At 45.1% G+C, this 16,242-nt stretch overlaps 1 protein-coding gene across 2 annotated transcripts in view; it reads right to left on the bottom strand.

Moving 5' to 3' along the window:
* Window positions 1–16,234, bottom strand: part of LOC119371763 (XK-related protein 4) — a 49,053-nt gene extending 32,819 nt beyond the window's left edge. The window contains exons 1-5 of one of the 2 annotated variants that reach the window (XM_037642223.2): window positions 15,320–16,234; window positions 9,835–10,040; window positions 7,817–8,105; window positions 5,395–5,626; window positions 1,989–4,109 (exon numbers count right to left, since the gene is read on the bottom strand). In XM_037642223.2, the coding sequence (XP_037498151.1) occupies window positions 3,852–4,109; window positions 5,395–5,626; window positions 7,817–8,105; window positions 9,835–10,040; window positions 15,320–15,729 (1,395 nt within the window). In that variant the 5' untranslated portion in view covers window positions 15,730–16,234 and the 3' untranslated portion in view covers window positions 1,989–3,851. Of the gene's footprint in view, window positions 1–1,988; window positions 4,110–5,394; window positions 5,627–7,816; window positions 8,106–9,834; window positions 10,041–15,319 lie in introns of those variants that run through there. The other variant, XM_049419620.1, reaches the window with a different exon arrangement.
* Between the last annotated feature and the right edge of the window lie 8 nt (window positions 16,235–16,242).

Below are 16,242 nucleotides of genomic sequence, written 5' to 3' on the forward strand. Positions count from 1 at the left end.
TATAATGAGGTTTGAGTGTAGTACAACATGCCTGCAATTGGTGGGGGACCCTGTCACTCAAACATATCTGCCAGCACGAACGAAATATGTGATAGCAGCTCACACAAAAAAAAGGTAAGCTTACGCTCACATGTTGACAGAAATGGCAGTAGAAGGCAATGACAAGCTGAAAAGTGACAAATAAATTTTGAAAACACCGAACATGTAAAAGTGGCATGCGCTGTCCGCGATAAAAATGTCAAAACCTTGTCGAGAAAAAGAAAAAAAAAGCGACACTGGAAATGCGCCAAGGATACAGAATAGACTATGCATTCCTGTGATGCTCATCTCTGATTATGAATAGGGCACCAAAGGTTATACATACATAATCCACTTTTACTGGCCTATTTTCATTAGCATTTGCCCTGCAATGATCAATACAATTACTGCTTAGCAAAGTACATCGCTGTTAATTAGCCGTGCTAACAGAAGCCTCAGTCAATGTGGCGTGGAAAGCGAGCCAATGCATCACGACAAGAAACCATAAAAAGTTTGATCATCAACATGGTACAAGAACTCGGACAATGACCACACAATCTACTACCTCATAAATGAAAGTTAAAATTACAAAGCGATACCATTATTACGTCGAGAATAGCTGCCTAGTTATGAGCACAACCATGTGCAAAAAATAGCGATTTCTTATTCTAGTGCTCTCTCGGCAAGTCAAGGCTGAAAAATTTCAATTACTTTAACCTAACCTAATCTAACAACCTAAGCTAAAGACCTAGTTCATGAAGGCAGAAAAAGAGTGGACACGTTACAAATTACCTTGTTCTAGTTAGCTTGCTCACAAAATATTTCGAGCAGCCTAAAAAAATTGTGACATTTTTGTTCTGGTGACGTGCGAATGAGAGGACATTTTTGGTTCCGAGTGGCAAGCAAATGATCAAATGACCACAATGTATCTCTGTTCAGTGATTGCTTGGATGATTAATGAGAAAATGTGAGCATCGAATGAACCCAGTCATAACATTCCCGCAGATTCAAAGTGATCTTTTCAGGCCCAGCTCAAATGCAGCAATCTTGGAAGCCACAGTATACACCTCATCAGTCATCAATTACACGTGATAACCGTAAGGAACTTACGCAGCTAAATTTTGCTGAAACTTACGCTTTCCTGAATGATCCTGACTTCAGTGACCAGATAGTTACGCTGCCAAAATACCCCAAGGGACTGCAAATTTAGGCAACTCCTCAAAACGACCTTAATACAAGGAGTGGCTGTTTTTCTGCTGTATGACAAGAATCGTAAGTAACTGAAGTGTTACGTATGACGTACAGTAATCCTCTAACTGAACAGCCCGCTATCTCAGAAGTGGACCTTTGATACTTGCACCCGAAAAGTTCATCTACTTTCAACAAACCGGTCAGAATATCATTCCTATGGCCTTGTTATCAATTCACCTCTAAGTACAGTTGGCTTCAAAAGTGCTCGAGCCACGGGATCTCAGAAAACATCAATTCGGCACAGCTTGCGACTCTTCGCACTAAATTTTGTGCGAAACCTCACTGTTCACATGCCCCAGTGATGACCAGCAAACATGAATACCACGACTTTTTTGGAGGCCCCACAGTTCATAAACTTTTGATGCCAAATGTACATGGTTTAGGCTCGTAACATACTTGAATGGCTGTTGGTCAAACTAGTTCCAGAAGTGGATGTATGGTGTTACTAAAGACTGGCAAAATTTGTACCATGAAATGCACGTTAAATCCGCACAAGTTTATGATGGCTGTTACTGCAACTCAAAGAGCAACATGCGAAGTACAGCACCACAAAGGTTTGCGTCAGCTTAATATCCGTAAAGTGGCGGGATAAAATATACCGTTTAAGAAATGTGGTGATTTGGGCCTGTTGGTTTTACATCAGAAACAATTTGTAGTGCAGGGTACACAGGCACGAAAGAAGACACGAGACGACATACGAGCACTCGTATGTCGTTCCCTGCCTTCTTTTGTGTCTGTGTTTCCCGCGCTACAAATTGTTTCTGATACATATTAAGTGCCGGGATAAACATGCAATAAAACATAGGCTGTGTCCGAATCATCTTAGCTGCCTCAAGCAGTCAGTTCCACCTAACAGTAACTGTTTATGCTTTACACATGTTTGGCCCTGTTACTCTTGCGAGCAAATTGTACCCTGGTACCCTTTTAGCCTCACAGAATTACCGTTGCGTACAGAGCTATTTAGCTATATGATATAGTCTGTCACTATTCGTGGACGTACAGCATGTACGTCGCACTACAACTTTGAGGATGGCATAGACTACAGCTCAGAAAAGCATAACCGAGTCTGCTTATGCACTTGTCACCTTGAAGCTAAAATTACCACGCATATCACAGGTACCAACACATATAAGTTCATAATAGTTAAAACAAAATGTCCTCATAGCAATATTTTTTAGAAAATTGGTTCAGCTCATCTTTAAGTCATGAACTGAAAGAAACTCGGTGGTTGCGAGAAATTTGCAAGAAAACTAGGTTCAACTACGCTTCCTAACAGGATGTCATCGCAGATTCGATATATAACACCCCATTGTTAAAACACACATAACCTTTATCTGCAAATAAAAGTGTGTCATTTTTACGTTGTCAGCATGGTGGCAGCCAAAGGGAGTGCTGCATCAGGTGAACAAGCTTGTATATTCAGTACTGGTTATATTATGTCCCTGTAATCCAACAAATTGACACAGCCTGCTGACTGTCAGCATGCGCATGAACAAAAGTTTCTCCTAAGTGGCCGTCCTGTTGTTGTGTGCAGTACTAGCACTTCTAATGCTTGCTAACTGTGTGGCCAACTCTACAAATTCATAGTTGAGTGCAGTTTCCAAGCTTCTTCGCAGCTGTAAAGCCAACTTCATGCTATTTTTCTTCAATGCACTGCTTTCAGAGGCTGAAATGATGCGTGACACAGTCCTTCAGTTTGAACCACGCTCGCCAGGTATCGGCGCGGCATGCACACTAACTTGAGAATCACGTGACGATGACAAAGGCATTGCAGATGTCGTACTCCTCCTCTACACTAGCTAACCAGAATCTCTCTTTCCTCGGCTTAATGTCTATATAGATTTGAGTTATACACACGGCCTATTCATTCGCAGGGAATCACAATCTATAACTGCGCCAGCCTTCTTCCAAAGCGCGGCCAATAATTTCACAGACAAATGTCACTACGTCCTGCTTGCAGCAGCTTTGTGCATTCGCAATTTTCTCACTTGTTTCACGAGGCCTTGACCTGTTTCTCTCACTTGATGGGCGGGTCAAAACAACCTTTTGTTCTACGGTCAACACCAGAATTCGTGCACTCGCGGTTTCAGAGCACATCGGCCAAGTTCTTTTCCGCTTCAGTGGACTCGCTCGCGTGTGAATCGTGTGGCAGGTGCAGAGTAATTGGAGAGCTGTCGCATCCCTCTCCGGAGGATCTCTTTCCTCGGCTCAATGTCTAGATTCGAGTTATATGCAGAGCATAAATGATCAGCGACCTATTCATTCGCAAGCAATCAAAATCTCTGACTGTGTCAGCCATAATCTCATCGACAAACGCCACTACATCGCGCTCGGGGCAGTTTGTGCCTTCATAATTTCTCACTTGTTTCATGATGATCTCTTTGACCTGTATCTCTCCCTTGACGGGCAAATCAAAACAACCTACGGTCAACAGCAGACTTTGTGCACTCCATATTTCAGAGCACATCTGCAAAGTTCTTTCCCGTTTGACCGGACTCGCTCACACGTGAATCGTGCAGCGGGTGCGGAGGCATCGCCGAGTCTTCGATTCCTCCTCCCCTTCCGGAGGGCCGTGCCATGTGTCAGACGGCCGTCACTTTGAATCCCGGAACGGAGCATGGCGAGTCACCACTCTCGAAGAAGGACGCCTCCGACGAGTCTCCGTTGGGAACGACGTCGGCCAGGCGGACGCGGGGCGGCGACCTGTGTTCTGCGTTTGGCGTGTCCACCGGCGAGTCCTCCAACCCGTCAGACATGTACCCGCTGCGCGTGTTCACGTCTTGCATTTCGGGCTGCACAATGCTAGAGGCGTTCGGGTGCAGCAGAAGATAGTAAATGACCTGCAATGAAGGGACGCCGAGGGATCGAACCCGTGAGGACTATTCTTAGGATCGTGTCTGGCATTCTATCGCTTTTCACAAGCACATGGCGCCAAAGTGCATTAAGGGGTACTGACACCTTTTTTCGAAGGCGAGTTTACTCTGCCACACCAACCTCCTGCATGCAGAGACGGCTCTGATTAAGTGTGGAGCTCAGAAAATGCTGGTAAGGTATTTTAATTTGATATTAAAATTAATTTTTCCATGGCGCACCTACTGACATCGACACTAGCTTGACGTCAGGCTACAGTACAAATTCTGGTGACCTCACGCAACAGTCCGGCTAGTTGTGATGACGTTAGGTACCAAAACTTCCAAGATGGCCGCTTGAGCGTCATCAAAACTTCCAAAATGGCCGCTTGTGCGTCACCAACGGAGCCACGTCGCGGAGCGGCCGTGGAAACGTCACTGTATATTGTGCGAGCACGTGACGAGAAGCTCATACCATGTTGTGACGTCAGGGTAGAGTAGGAACCGAAACTACCTTTTAAAAACACACTGTAATTACTTTTTCAGGGCGAACTCGCGTTTAGCACTGCCTTTTCTAGGCTTTTGAGGGCTTGAACTTTCATTTGACGCAAAAAAAACGACAACTGAAAATATTCGTGTCAGTACCCCTTTAAGGGGTAAGGGCACGTAAATATTAAGTTGTTTGTTTTTTTGTCAAATGAAAGGTCAAGCCTTCAAGAGGCTAGAAAATGTACCGGTAAGGGTGAGTGCAACCTGAAAAATTAATTACAATACATTTTTAAAAGCTAGTTTCCGCTCCTATTGTACCCTGGTATCGCAACACAGTATAAACTTCTTGTCATGTGCTCATACAAGATATCATGGCGTTTCCATGGCCACTCCTCTTTGTGGCTCCATCAATCACACACAAGCGGCCGTATTGAATGTTCTGGGTGACGCGCAAGAGGTCATTCTAAATATTTGCTATCTGACATCACCACAACTAGACATACTGGTGCGTGAAGTCACCAGAACTGACACGGTAGCCTGACGCCACAATAATGCTGATGTCAGTGGGTGCCCCATGCGAAAATTGACTTGAATGTCGAAGTAAATTATCTTAGCAGCATTTACTGAGCTTCACACATGCTCAGAGCCATCTTTGTATACAGGAGACTTAAACGATGGAGCAAACTCAGTTTCGAAAATTGGTGTCAGTACCCCTTTAAACACCACCACAAAGCTTCTGGGCCACTCTCGGTGAAATTAAAACGACAGAAAAATTGACCAAGCTTACCAGAAAGACCATGCCCATGCAGAAGCTGCAGAAGCTGCCCAGGAGTGCGACCGTCTCGTACCAGGGGCTGCCCTGCTTGTAGTGGTACCACAGTCCGAGCAGAAGAGCGTTCTCGCCGAAGGTGAAGGCGTAGAAGAAGGCGTAACGGAACCGACGGTTTCCGGGCGCCAGGTCGATGAAGCAGGAAATGTATATGAACGCCAGCACCGCCTTGAAGCCCAGTTTGTCACTCCTGAAGTGAACATTATTAAAAATTTCAGCCAGTTCCGCACAGTGAATACCGCCAGACAGTGGAGCTGTAAGTGCGTCAGTGTACGTGATTGGCTAGCGAGATCATGCGTCGTCGTAAATCTACCGCTAGATTTGAAATATCCGCGCTTACATATTTTGAGCATCATTATCATCATCATCATCACTCTGAGCATCATTATCATCATCATTTCGTTTGATTTATTTCTTTATTCAGTCCCCCCCTATGGTCACATGACCTGCACAACTACTACTACACTCAAACCTCGATATAACGAGCACGGATATAACGAATTATCGGTTATAACGAAGTAAGTGAAGTATAGTCTTGTCATACACTCAAACCTCATTATAACAAAGTCGCATCTGCCACGAAAATAACTTCGTTATATCCGAAAATTCGTTATAAACGTTTATTTCTAACACTGTGGCTATGACAAGACTATTCTTCATTTACTTCGTTATAACCGATAATTCGTTATATCCGTGTTCGTTATAACGAGGTTTGAGTGTATATACAATGTTACGAATATACATTTATAAAAAATTTTCGGATAGAATGAACTTATTTTCGTGTCAGATGTGACTTCGTTATAACGAGGTTTGAGTGTACTACTACTACTACTACTATGACGATGGCATAGGGTAGATCAAGACAGCTTCTCAGTAATGTAAGAGCAAGAAAAATCACTGCCATACATTGAAAGTAATGCAATCTTGATTACTACACTGGTGTTTTAGTTTTCAATTTGCACGCCAACAGCCTGTTGTAATGTCGCTACTGTTAAGCACTACTGTCATGTTGCTGTCAACTCCTGGTGATGTTACGAGTGCTACATGAATGCCAGTGGGATCTTCGAAGTTCCTTAAAGCTACCTGAGACGTTTCGCTGTGGTTTTGAGAACACCACCAAGCAATCTCGTCCACAGGTGACCTCGTTTTCTCTTACCTTCCACTTTGGCTAGCATTAACTTATGTGCCACTGAACCAACAGCCCACGTGACGTGGTCCAGATAAGAAAGATTTACTTTCACGGCCTTCGCTTCAGAAGAGTATTCGGGATTATTCTCCCTCATGACCAAGAACGACGCGTTATGGTGTAAAATATGTGGAATAATCTGAAAAAAGAAAAATTCCGACAAAAAAGAGAGCATCTTTTCAATCCAGTTGTTTCATTACATCACTTTTGCCTTTGAAACCATGGGAATGGCACCAACTAGCCCAACAAAGTGGTAATAACAGAAAGAAAATAACAGAATGAAACAAGAACCATGACAATGGCCAACCTGTTCTGCACGTGACATGAATGCAACAAGTGCCAACAGCACCTACTTTCCACACGAGATGAAAGGGACCGCACCGTGCCTTTTATGATGGGGCACTGTTTGACTGCCTCTCCGGCATGTGCAGCTTTTAAAACGACGTTGGCATCACAGAGAACAGGAACCCAATACTGTGGCCTTATCACTGGCAGTCCAGTTGCTAGTTATATCTACCGTATTTACACCATGTTAACGAGACCTTTAGTTATAATTTTCATAGCTTGAAATCAACCCTCGCATAGACGGAAGTTGAGTAGAAGAGGACAACACACAGGGGTGAGCACCCACGCTCATCACTATCTTCATTCTCCTTCCTCTCAGTCACTCGGTTTCCTTGATGGCACGATAGTCGGCTACAACCTATAAGAATAAATGTAAGCTTTGCCCATGGCCGTCACTGTCTCACCCAAAGAGAATTCCATAAATTTCTCATTAAACTGCAGGTTGCTTATTTACACGACGTCAAGCACGTCTTGCTTATTTCAAGTAGGTGACTTTCCCATACAGGCACATGTTTGCGTCACTAGTTATTGGTCGAAAACTTGAACTTCCCCCCCTGGCAAATTTCAGCAAAGATTACAACTTCACTGCTCAGCCGAATGTAACATTTTAACAAGGTACGACGAACTTTTATTTGGTTCCATGCGTAGTGCTTACATCAGCAGCAAAAAAGTACTCATGGTTAGAACAGAAACCACCAAGCACAACTCTCTTGCACAGATGAATGACAGGTGCATCGTAGTACTGGGGGCGGAGCATGTATTTGTTCTCAGGTTGCACCCGACTATAGAATATCTGATGTCACTACAAGGCCGCAGCGTCTGCAAGCTGTGCCAATCCCGGCTGCTCACCTGCCCTTGTACTGGCCGATGCGCACAAACTTGATGAGCCAGGCATACATGAGCAGCCAGCGGATTCCGCAGACAACGAACAGGGCCCAGTGGAACACCGACGAGAACAGGGCAAGAGCGGTCATCCGGGGCATGAGCACCATCAGACGCCAGCAGTAGCACACCATTGTGCCGAGCCACGAGACGTTGGGCGAGTCCTCGAGTGAGAAACGCAGTGTCCGCACGTACGCCACGAGAGACCAGGCCACCGACCCGACACCAACTCCCACCGACACCACCTGCGCGAGCACTGCGAGGCAGAGGAAGGGGTTAGCAGTGCACACACGTTAATCGATGGGCTCATTTTTGTTAGACACGTCAAACAAAACAGATAATGAAGCCAAGGATTCATTATCTGCTGCTTTCATATGGTTGCGTATAATTAATTAAAGAAATAGGCCGCTCAATCTAGGCTCCGCCCTCTCGTTCATTCCTTAGCAAGGGTCTCAACTCCAGCAGGTTTGCTGCCATTACGCAGCACGAAAGAATTTATTGGCCAGTTGTCTTCGTGGAAGACGTTCACGTGCTATGTCATGCCATCGGGCAAAGAGGACATTTCACACTTGCCATCATAATTACGAATGGCTCTGGCTAAGAGTCCCAGGGCTACACTTACACCCAAGAAGGTGGACGGGGGAACTGCAGCCGCCATATCGTAAGTTGTAGTGCACTGCATGAGTAATGTGGAGGTCATGGGCTTGGTGCCCACCGGCAGCAAGCTGTTCTTTCGTCCACTCTCACCTCCCTACATCTCATTATTACAGGGTTCTCACCGCGGTGGGTGGCAGTGGTTTCGCCCCCCACCATTCTGACCGACCACCCACCTCTATGACTACCATACAACCTTCCCGTTCCCTTTAGAAAAACTTCTCTTTAGTCTTTTTTATTAAAAAAAAAACTACGTTCACGAGTGCGTCCCATCTCTGATTATAAGTACTTGGTTTTCGATGTTATATGCAATGGCATTTCCATTACATAATTTTTCTCATGGTGGACATCTGTGCAACATCTTTTATCGTCAGATTTTGTCACGTGCTGCCCCACGTCACAATAAACAAGGATCAAGGCTCTGTCGAGCTGCTAACGCAACTTTTTTTCTCGATTTCCTTTCCATATGCATATGTTTACGGAAAAATTCAGCCAATTTCCCGCCGTGACAAACACTGGACAACGAAGCTGTAAGCGAGTGCCTGTGATTGGCTAACGAGATCACATGGTGCCATAAATCCGTGATGCCTAAGTTAACGAACGTGCAGATTGCTTTCCCTGCATTTTGTACCGAAAATCATCATCATCATTTCATTTGATTTATTTCTTTATTCACGCCCCTCTCTGGTCACATGACCAACGTGACACTAACTACTACTTCTACTACTACTACTACTACTACTACTACTACTACTACTACTACTACTACTACTACTACTACTACTACTGTCTATCAACTGGAAGTTTAATGAAAAAAACGTGAAGTACTTGAACAGAAAGGATGGCAGTGACAAAATTTTATCACTCTAGACCTAGCTTCTAAGCACGTATGCTGAGATACAACACCTTGGCATCAGTGAGAGCGATTGATGGCTTGCTCATGCACTTGTCTTTCGCTTTTATTATTTCATGTGCTTCCGCAATTTCACGCGTGCGCTAGTCCTTGTGCCTCATCACTACAGCGGTTTTGTTCCGATCAGCTGTGGAAGCATATTAAATAATAAAAGCGAAAGACAAGTGGTGAGCCAGCCATCAATTTCTCTCACCAATGCTGAGGTGTTGTACCTGCAGCATACGTGATTAGAAGCTAGGTCTGGAGTGACAACATTTTGTCGGTGCCTCCCTGTCTGTTCAAATGTTCAGTTGATAGACAGCGCCTGCGTCATGCACTTTCTTCTGTATCTAGTCTTGTTTTCGCTAGCCGTCTTGAGATGAAGTAGACCCTGTCAACAGCTGTGATTCGCCGTGGTAGAAGAAAAACAAACACCCACCCAGTGAGCGTGCCTGATCTGGCGTGGTGATGAGCACGTAGGCCTGCAGCAACAGCTGCGGCACCGACTCGAGGAAGGACTCGACCAGTCGCAGTATGGACGCATCGTTGTCCTCCCAAAGCATCAGCTGGTAGTAGATGCGACGATCCGTCTTCGTGCGCGACTTGTTCTGGCTCTTGCAGCCAAAGATCAGCGCGCTCAGGTACCTGGCACGGGGTGGGGAAATCAGGCGACTTTATGTGCGAAACATTTATCGGACTGCAGTACAGCCTCATTAAATGGAACCTGAAGGGAACAGGAAAATATGTTCCGTTTAACAGGAGCTCCGTCTACAGAGAGATGAACAGGGGTGCAGAATACAAGCACAAAACCGTTTAAGCCGTTCCGTTTAAGCTGCAGTTCCGTTTAAAAGATTTCCATTTGTTCGTCATCTGTCTGCTACGCGAGAAACCTGACAGCATGCAAAAAGCCACATTCATTGAACAGTATCTGTCAGCAGTTTACGTGTATGAACTTTGCTATAACAAGCAATGATACGGTAAATTATAGGTTATAGTCAGTGCTGGGCAGTATCGAAGATACATGTATCTTAGATACTATCTTAGATACACTTTGGGTATCTTGTATCTGTATCGCGATACGTCTCGAAAGACGAGTATCTGTATTTCCGATACATTCGATAATGTATCGTGTATTTTAAGATACAAGATACTTCTATCGCAACACAGCCGTGCGAAACAATAATCGCTGGCCAAACTCCGCTTCTCAAGCTGGTACTGGTGCCACTAAGTGATCTGAATTAGTCTAAGGGCAGTGACGTTATTTTTACGCCAGAGTCGTCCAGTGAGGGTAGATCAGGAAGACAAGCACGCGGACGTCTACGCCCAGCCCACGTACCTTTTGTTTTCTCGATTTCTTTTCTTTTTAGTTGCTCCAATGCCACTACACTTGCTCATAGCCACTGTCCTGCGCGAATTCTGATGTTGTTACAGTGTCGTTATTGCAGATTCTTTTGCGTCTTGATCCGTAACGAAATGTGATGCGTGCAAGAATGGGGTTGCTTTGCGTCGCGTGGATTTTACATATTAGCGATTTAAAAGATCTCGAGGATATAAGTTTGACTTGCATGCAATGAATTAACTTATATGCAAATAAGATTCTAACAACTTTAGCACCACAGGTACTGATGCTAGATCTAATAGAGCAAGCGTTTACCTAACAGAAAATATCTTGGCGTACGGTATTTTTCACTTCCATCTGCATTTATTCAAAGAATTTATGAAATCATAATTTGATTATTAGCACAAGGCACAAGTGCTTTCTTAGCTGTAATTTTGCGTCACATACATTACCTAGGCCTCTGCACTGTTTTTCCGGTCTGGTAACTGCAGTATGTATTTTGTAACGCGCTCCCAAAAAGACATTGCTGCTTTATTCTTCTAACTGCCTGCTTTATTTCTACTACTGCTTACACATTTACACGTTGCCAAGGCGATTTCGAAAACAAATTTATGATGTGGGCGTGCCTTGAGTATACAGTACAAAATATTCTACTTACCGCTTAAGAAAATAGCGAAATTGAGTTTGCATTATAAAAATGGAAGAGCCATCTTAAAGATGTTAGGAAGGGGATTCGAGAAACGTTGTTTTACTGAATGCTCCGTTTTACTCAGCGTCCCAACGAGTCGTTTCAGGCAATTTTCCATAGGCACTGAATTTCACATTGTCTCAACCAAGCCCTTAGCCGGGGGGGGGGGGGGGGGGCGGCTAGGGGGTTGGTTGGGGGGGGGGAGTGGCCCGGGCCACTCCCCCCCCCCCCCCGAAATTTTGGTGAAGTAGGTGGTTATACCAAAAATAAATAATGAAAATAGGTGTTTTTCTCAAATAGTCAAGGTTTTCAGCAAGTGCCCCCCCCCCCCCCCCGAAAAAATTTTTGGCTACGGGCCTGGTCTCAACAGGTAAGTTGACGATACTTCGTGATCATAGCTGTTAAGGGTGCCGTCTGTATCGTGTTTCTGTGCTCATTCAATGTGAATGTTTGATAAACAACCACCTCTCTATTTTACTTATATTTGTTTTCCTGTTTTAGGCCTTCTTAAATATTTTTCTTATTACTAATCGCTACGTAAAGGGAGCTATAAGCGGCAATAGCGCGAATAGCGGCGGTGTCCTGCGATGCTTCGTGCAGCTACGCAATACGTCTGAGACATTTCTGTGTTGCACATGTTCTCTCGTTCAAGAAAAATTGCTAAAAAATTGCACGTTAGTGAGTATATCAACAAAGAATCCCTTACGCCAGCAGCTAAGTAGAACATGGAAATTCATTGCAGGTTTACGTCATCTACGTATACAACAGGGGTCTCAAACTCAGCTTATAGCCGGCGGGCCGCAGTCGCGAAATTTAACTCCAAAGGCCCGGGGACAGTGAAGATGGTGGGGTCGGAGAGAGTTTGAACAAAATGACGTTGCCATTTGAAAGGAGGCCTTTGACATATCTCATATATAGGTCATTTCTGAAGGGGATTTTGAGTCCGGATTCCAGAAACAACGATACGGATGTACATAACGAGTGAAATCTGGACGCGGATTGAAATATAGAGTTTTTGTTCCACGGTTGAGACTTGAGACCAGTCTGTCTGCTTGAGACCAGTCATGTCTGTGTAGCTCACTAACATACTTATTTAGAAAACAAAAACAAATGGAACGGAGATGGTCATGTGTGCCGGCCGGGCCACTAGTGAACGGTCGCAAGCCCCGTATACACCATGCGTTCCCTGCGCCACTCCCCCCCCCCCCCCCCCCCCCCCCCCCCCCCCCCGGAAGAAAAAAAGTCGCTATTAGAGTTGTTGCTGCTGTACACCTGTCCGGATATACGGCATTGTGCAAACTGTCTTTTACGGACAAGGTAAAAGTCCACACCGGTATTTGCGCCGTCGTGCGAAGGCTTCTTATTGACGTTATTGTGATTACATGGCAACCCGCTAGCTGGTCGGCAACTTGAGCAGCGACTGCCATCAATTACAAAAATGACAAGCAAGAACCGCTGTCAGCGAAGTGTATAAAGAGTTGTCCTGTGAACAAGCTAAAACAAGCTCCAATAAGTTGTTTTGGAAGGAAACTAATGTACTTTGAGCAAGAAGGGCAAAACTTTTGATATACTAACAGACATTTCATGCAAGTGAAACTAAATAGGTCACAGTCCAGAAATTTTCAAGGAGACATCTTTGTGTATAGGCGTTTGCTGCTACATTGTATGGATCTATAATAACAAATTTGAGAATGTATCGAAGTATCTTAAGATACAATTGTCAAGTATCGTATCGGATACAATTAGTGTGGCAGTATCTTGTATCTGTATCTCCAATACTTTTTGCCTGAGTATCTTGTATCGTATCGCGATACAATTTCAAGGTATCTTTGCCCAGCCCTGGTTATAGTGAACTAAATACAAACTTTGGTTGGCCATGTTTCACTTCAATGACATTTATTATTTTTATAATGAAACTGAAAACGCGAGTGCCACCGCAACATCGACTATAACAAAGAAATCTTTGGTTTGCGCAAGGCTCCAAACTTAAGTGGTAGCATAAAAAGCAAAATACAATCCACAACCTCATTAAAAAAAAAATGTGGTTGTAATTTTACCTTTTCATGTTTCGGTTTGTTTAGATTGGCATAACACAAGGATACAGGTAAGGATTACCTCGTTTACAGTGGGTTTGAAGCCTAGAATATATTCGTTTCTGTATCTAGGATTATCATGCGAGCCAGTTTGCAGATTTGTTAGTGCTGATTTCTATCTTTATTGTTACAACGAATATCAGATATAACCAACTAATCTATAGTCCCCATGCTACTTCCTTACAATGAGGCTTCACTGTAATCCCCATTTGAATTGCCTCTAAGGATCCACTGGTTGCGGACTATATTCTCTGCACAACTACGCAGTGAAACAACGGTTGGTATGTGAATATACCTAAGAGCAAAAAAAAAATATATATACACCCACCTGTCAAGAGCACAATGTCTCTAATAAAAAAAAAAACACTCTGCCTCCTTTCCCAATGCTTATGGTTTGCTGAACCTGATTGGTCAGTATCCCCAGTACATAGCGCTACCTTCACGATTGGTCCACTCTAGTCAGCACGCCAATTGTCACAGCAAAGTGGGCCAATCCCACAGACCAGGGGTCTCAGACACGCAGCCCGCGGACATCTCGCTAGAGGCCTGGCCCACACATGGTGATCTCCATCCCATATTTCTTTTTTCTTAATAAGTATGTTCATGAGCTACACAGACGTGACTTGGTCTCAAGCGCTTCTTTCATGACGCACCCATGTGGTCACCATGTGTTAAAACATAACTGTGGAACAAAAGCTCTATATTTCAGAATCGGCATCCAGGTTTCAGTAATCCTGGAGATCAGTATCGGTATGTTTCTCAAAACCTGATGTCACATGCCCTTCAGAAGTGACCCATATATGAGATATGGGAAAGGTTCTCAAACGTTAGCCGACATTTTGTTCAACTCCCCTCCAACCAACTTAACTGACCTGGCCTTTATGGAAGACTATAGCTTTCCTTACTGCAGCACAATAGCTGAAGTGTGTTTGAGACTCCTGCCATAAACAGTGTAATATAATGCTGTCAAAGCTATGGCAACCAAGGAACACGAGGAGCTCCACATGTTGGCAAGAATAGAGTAGGGGAATTATTCATCAGAAACAAGTACAAAATAGTTTTGAATATAAGCAAGCAGAGATTACAAAATACAAGAATGCACTGTTCATTCCAGCGCCTCTAGTAGCAGAGACAAAAGCCATTTCACAAAGGTGTCTGAAGCAAGCGGAATGAAAACTATGCGGAGAGCTACACTTGAGATTTTATGCTTGTTAATTGAAAGAACAAAGAAATGCAAGTTTCGCGCGAATAACTTAGCAAGCCGGAGAATTCTTGTGGCACTGATGTAATGTCTAAACCCTGCCATTATTCTACAACAAGTGGCAGTGAGCTAACTTGGAGATCCCTGAACGGTCACATGTGATGATCTCCAGGTTTGCTCACTGCTACCTATTGAAGGTCACTGCATCTTATTTACCAGTGTCTACACCGAGACCAAAGCAGGTGGGCATATTGTGATACCCGTTGACATCCCGCGTCAAAACCCATGCTGGTTGGCTGTTAATTATTCACTCCAAAATATATCGTTAGATGTTTCGAAATTATGTTCTCGGATCTTGTCTGATATACTGTTTAATGTACAGTATTGTAGATCAATAGATGTTAATTCGTTGCAAGTATCACTTACACTGATGAGACTTTCGACTCCAAACAATGAGTAGATTAGATTGCGAGGCGTGCAAAGCGTGTGATGATAACGAACGCATGTGCTCCCTGCGTTGTGATAAGCGCAACAATCCGGAGACGCGCGTGTCGAATTGTCACGTAGTAGGTATACATTACTGCCTCTATGATAGCTACATACCTGTACACAACGGCGAGCTGAAAGACGTGAAGCGTGACGGCAAGCCTCGTCCGCTGCCTGTACTCGTCGTACTCGGGGTGACGCTTCTGGATGAGGCACCACCTGAGGCTGATCCAGGTGACGACCCACGAGGGCACGAAAATGAACGCGAGCGTCAGGCCGAAGTAGACCCGCTCGCCTTGCTGCCAGTACTTGTGCGCCACCCAGGCGTCGGTGAAGACGTCGACGATCGCGGTCGTCATGGAGAATACGAGCACTAGTTTGTCCCATCCCGTGAAGGGGAGGGACTCGGAGATCGCGTCCACTTCGACTACGTCGTCCATCGTCCTGAAGCCGTCCATCTTCGCAGCCGCGGCCGGTGGCGAGTACGCACCGCCGTTCGGCGGGCTCGGCGTCGTCGCGGCCAGCATAGCGACGCGCCGGTCCGGTCGTCGGTCGGGGCGACCACTCCCGATCAAAGAATTGGGCGGCGTGGTGCGGACGCGAGCGAACGGGTTTGTTTACCTCGCAGCCGCCACGATATGAGCGTCAGCCAGCCAGCGGTCATCTCTCGCCGAGGAAGTGCAAGGTGAGTGTACTTCCGGTGTCGGAGGCCAACCTTTTGCTCCAGTTCCTTTCCCTCCTCGACTGCCGCCGGCTCAGATGTCGGGAGTTGCAGCGATGAGGACGTAAAAACGGCTACGCGTTTTGTCGGATTCCAAAGCTTGTCCTAGCAGCTGTAGCAGCAGTAGTTCGTGGAGTGCGAGGGGCTCGTTATCGCTGGAGCGCGCACGCGCTCACCCAGCACGTATCTACGGTAGCCGGAAAGAGATGCGGAACGCGGAGAAACCGAAACAGAAACTGGCACGAAGAAAAGCATCAAAAGTTGTCGCCCTTGTCGATGCAGCAGCCACTCGCTTCGCATTCCGTCGTTCGGGCTGGTT

This window comes from Rhipicephalus sanguineus, chromosome 10 (genome assembly GCF_013339695.2).
Source record: "Rhipicephalus sanguineus isolate Rsan-2018 chromosome 10, BIME_Rsan_1.4, whole genome shotgun sequence".
Classification (NCBI taxonomy): domain Eukaryota; kingdom Metazoa; phylum Arthropoda; class Arachnida; order Ixodida; family Ixodidae; genus Rhipicephalus; species Rhipicephalus sanguineus.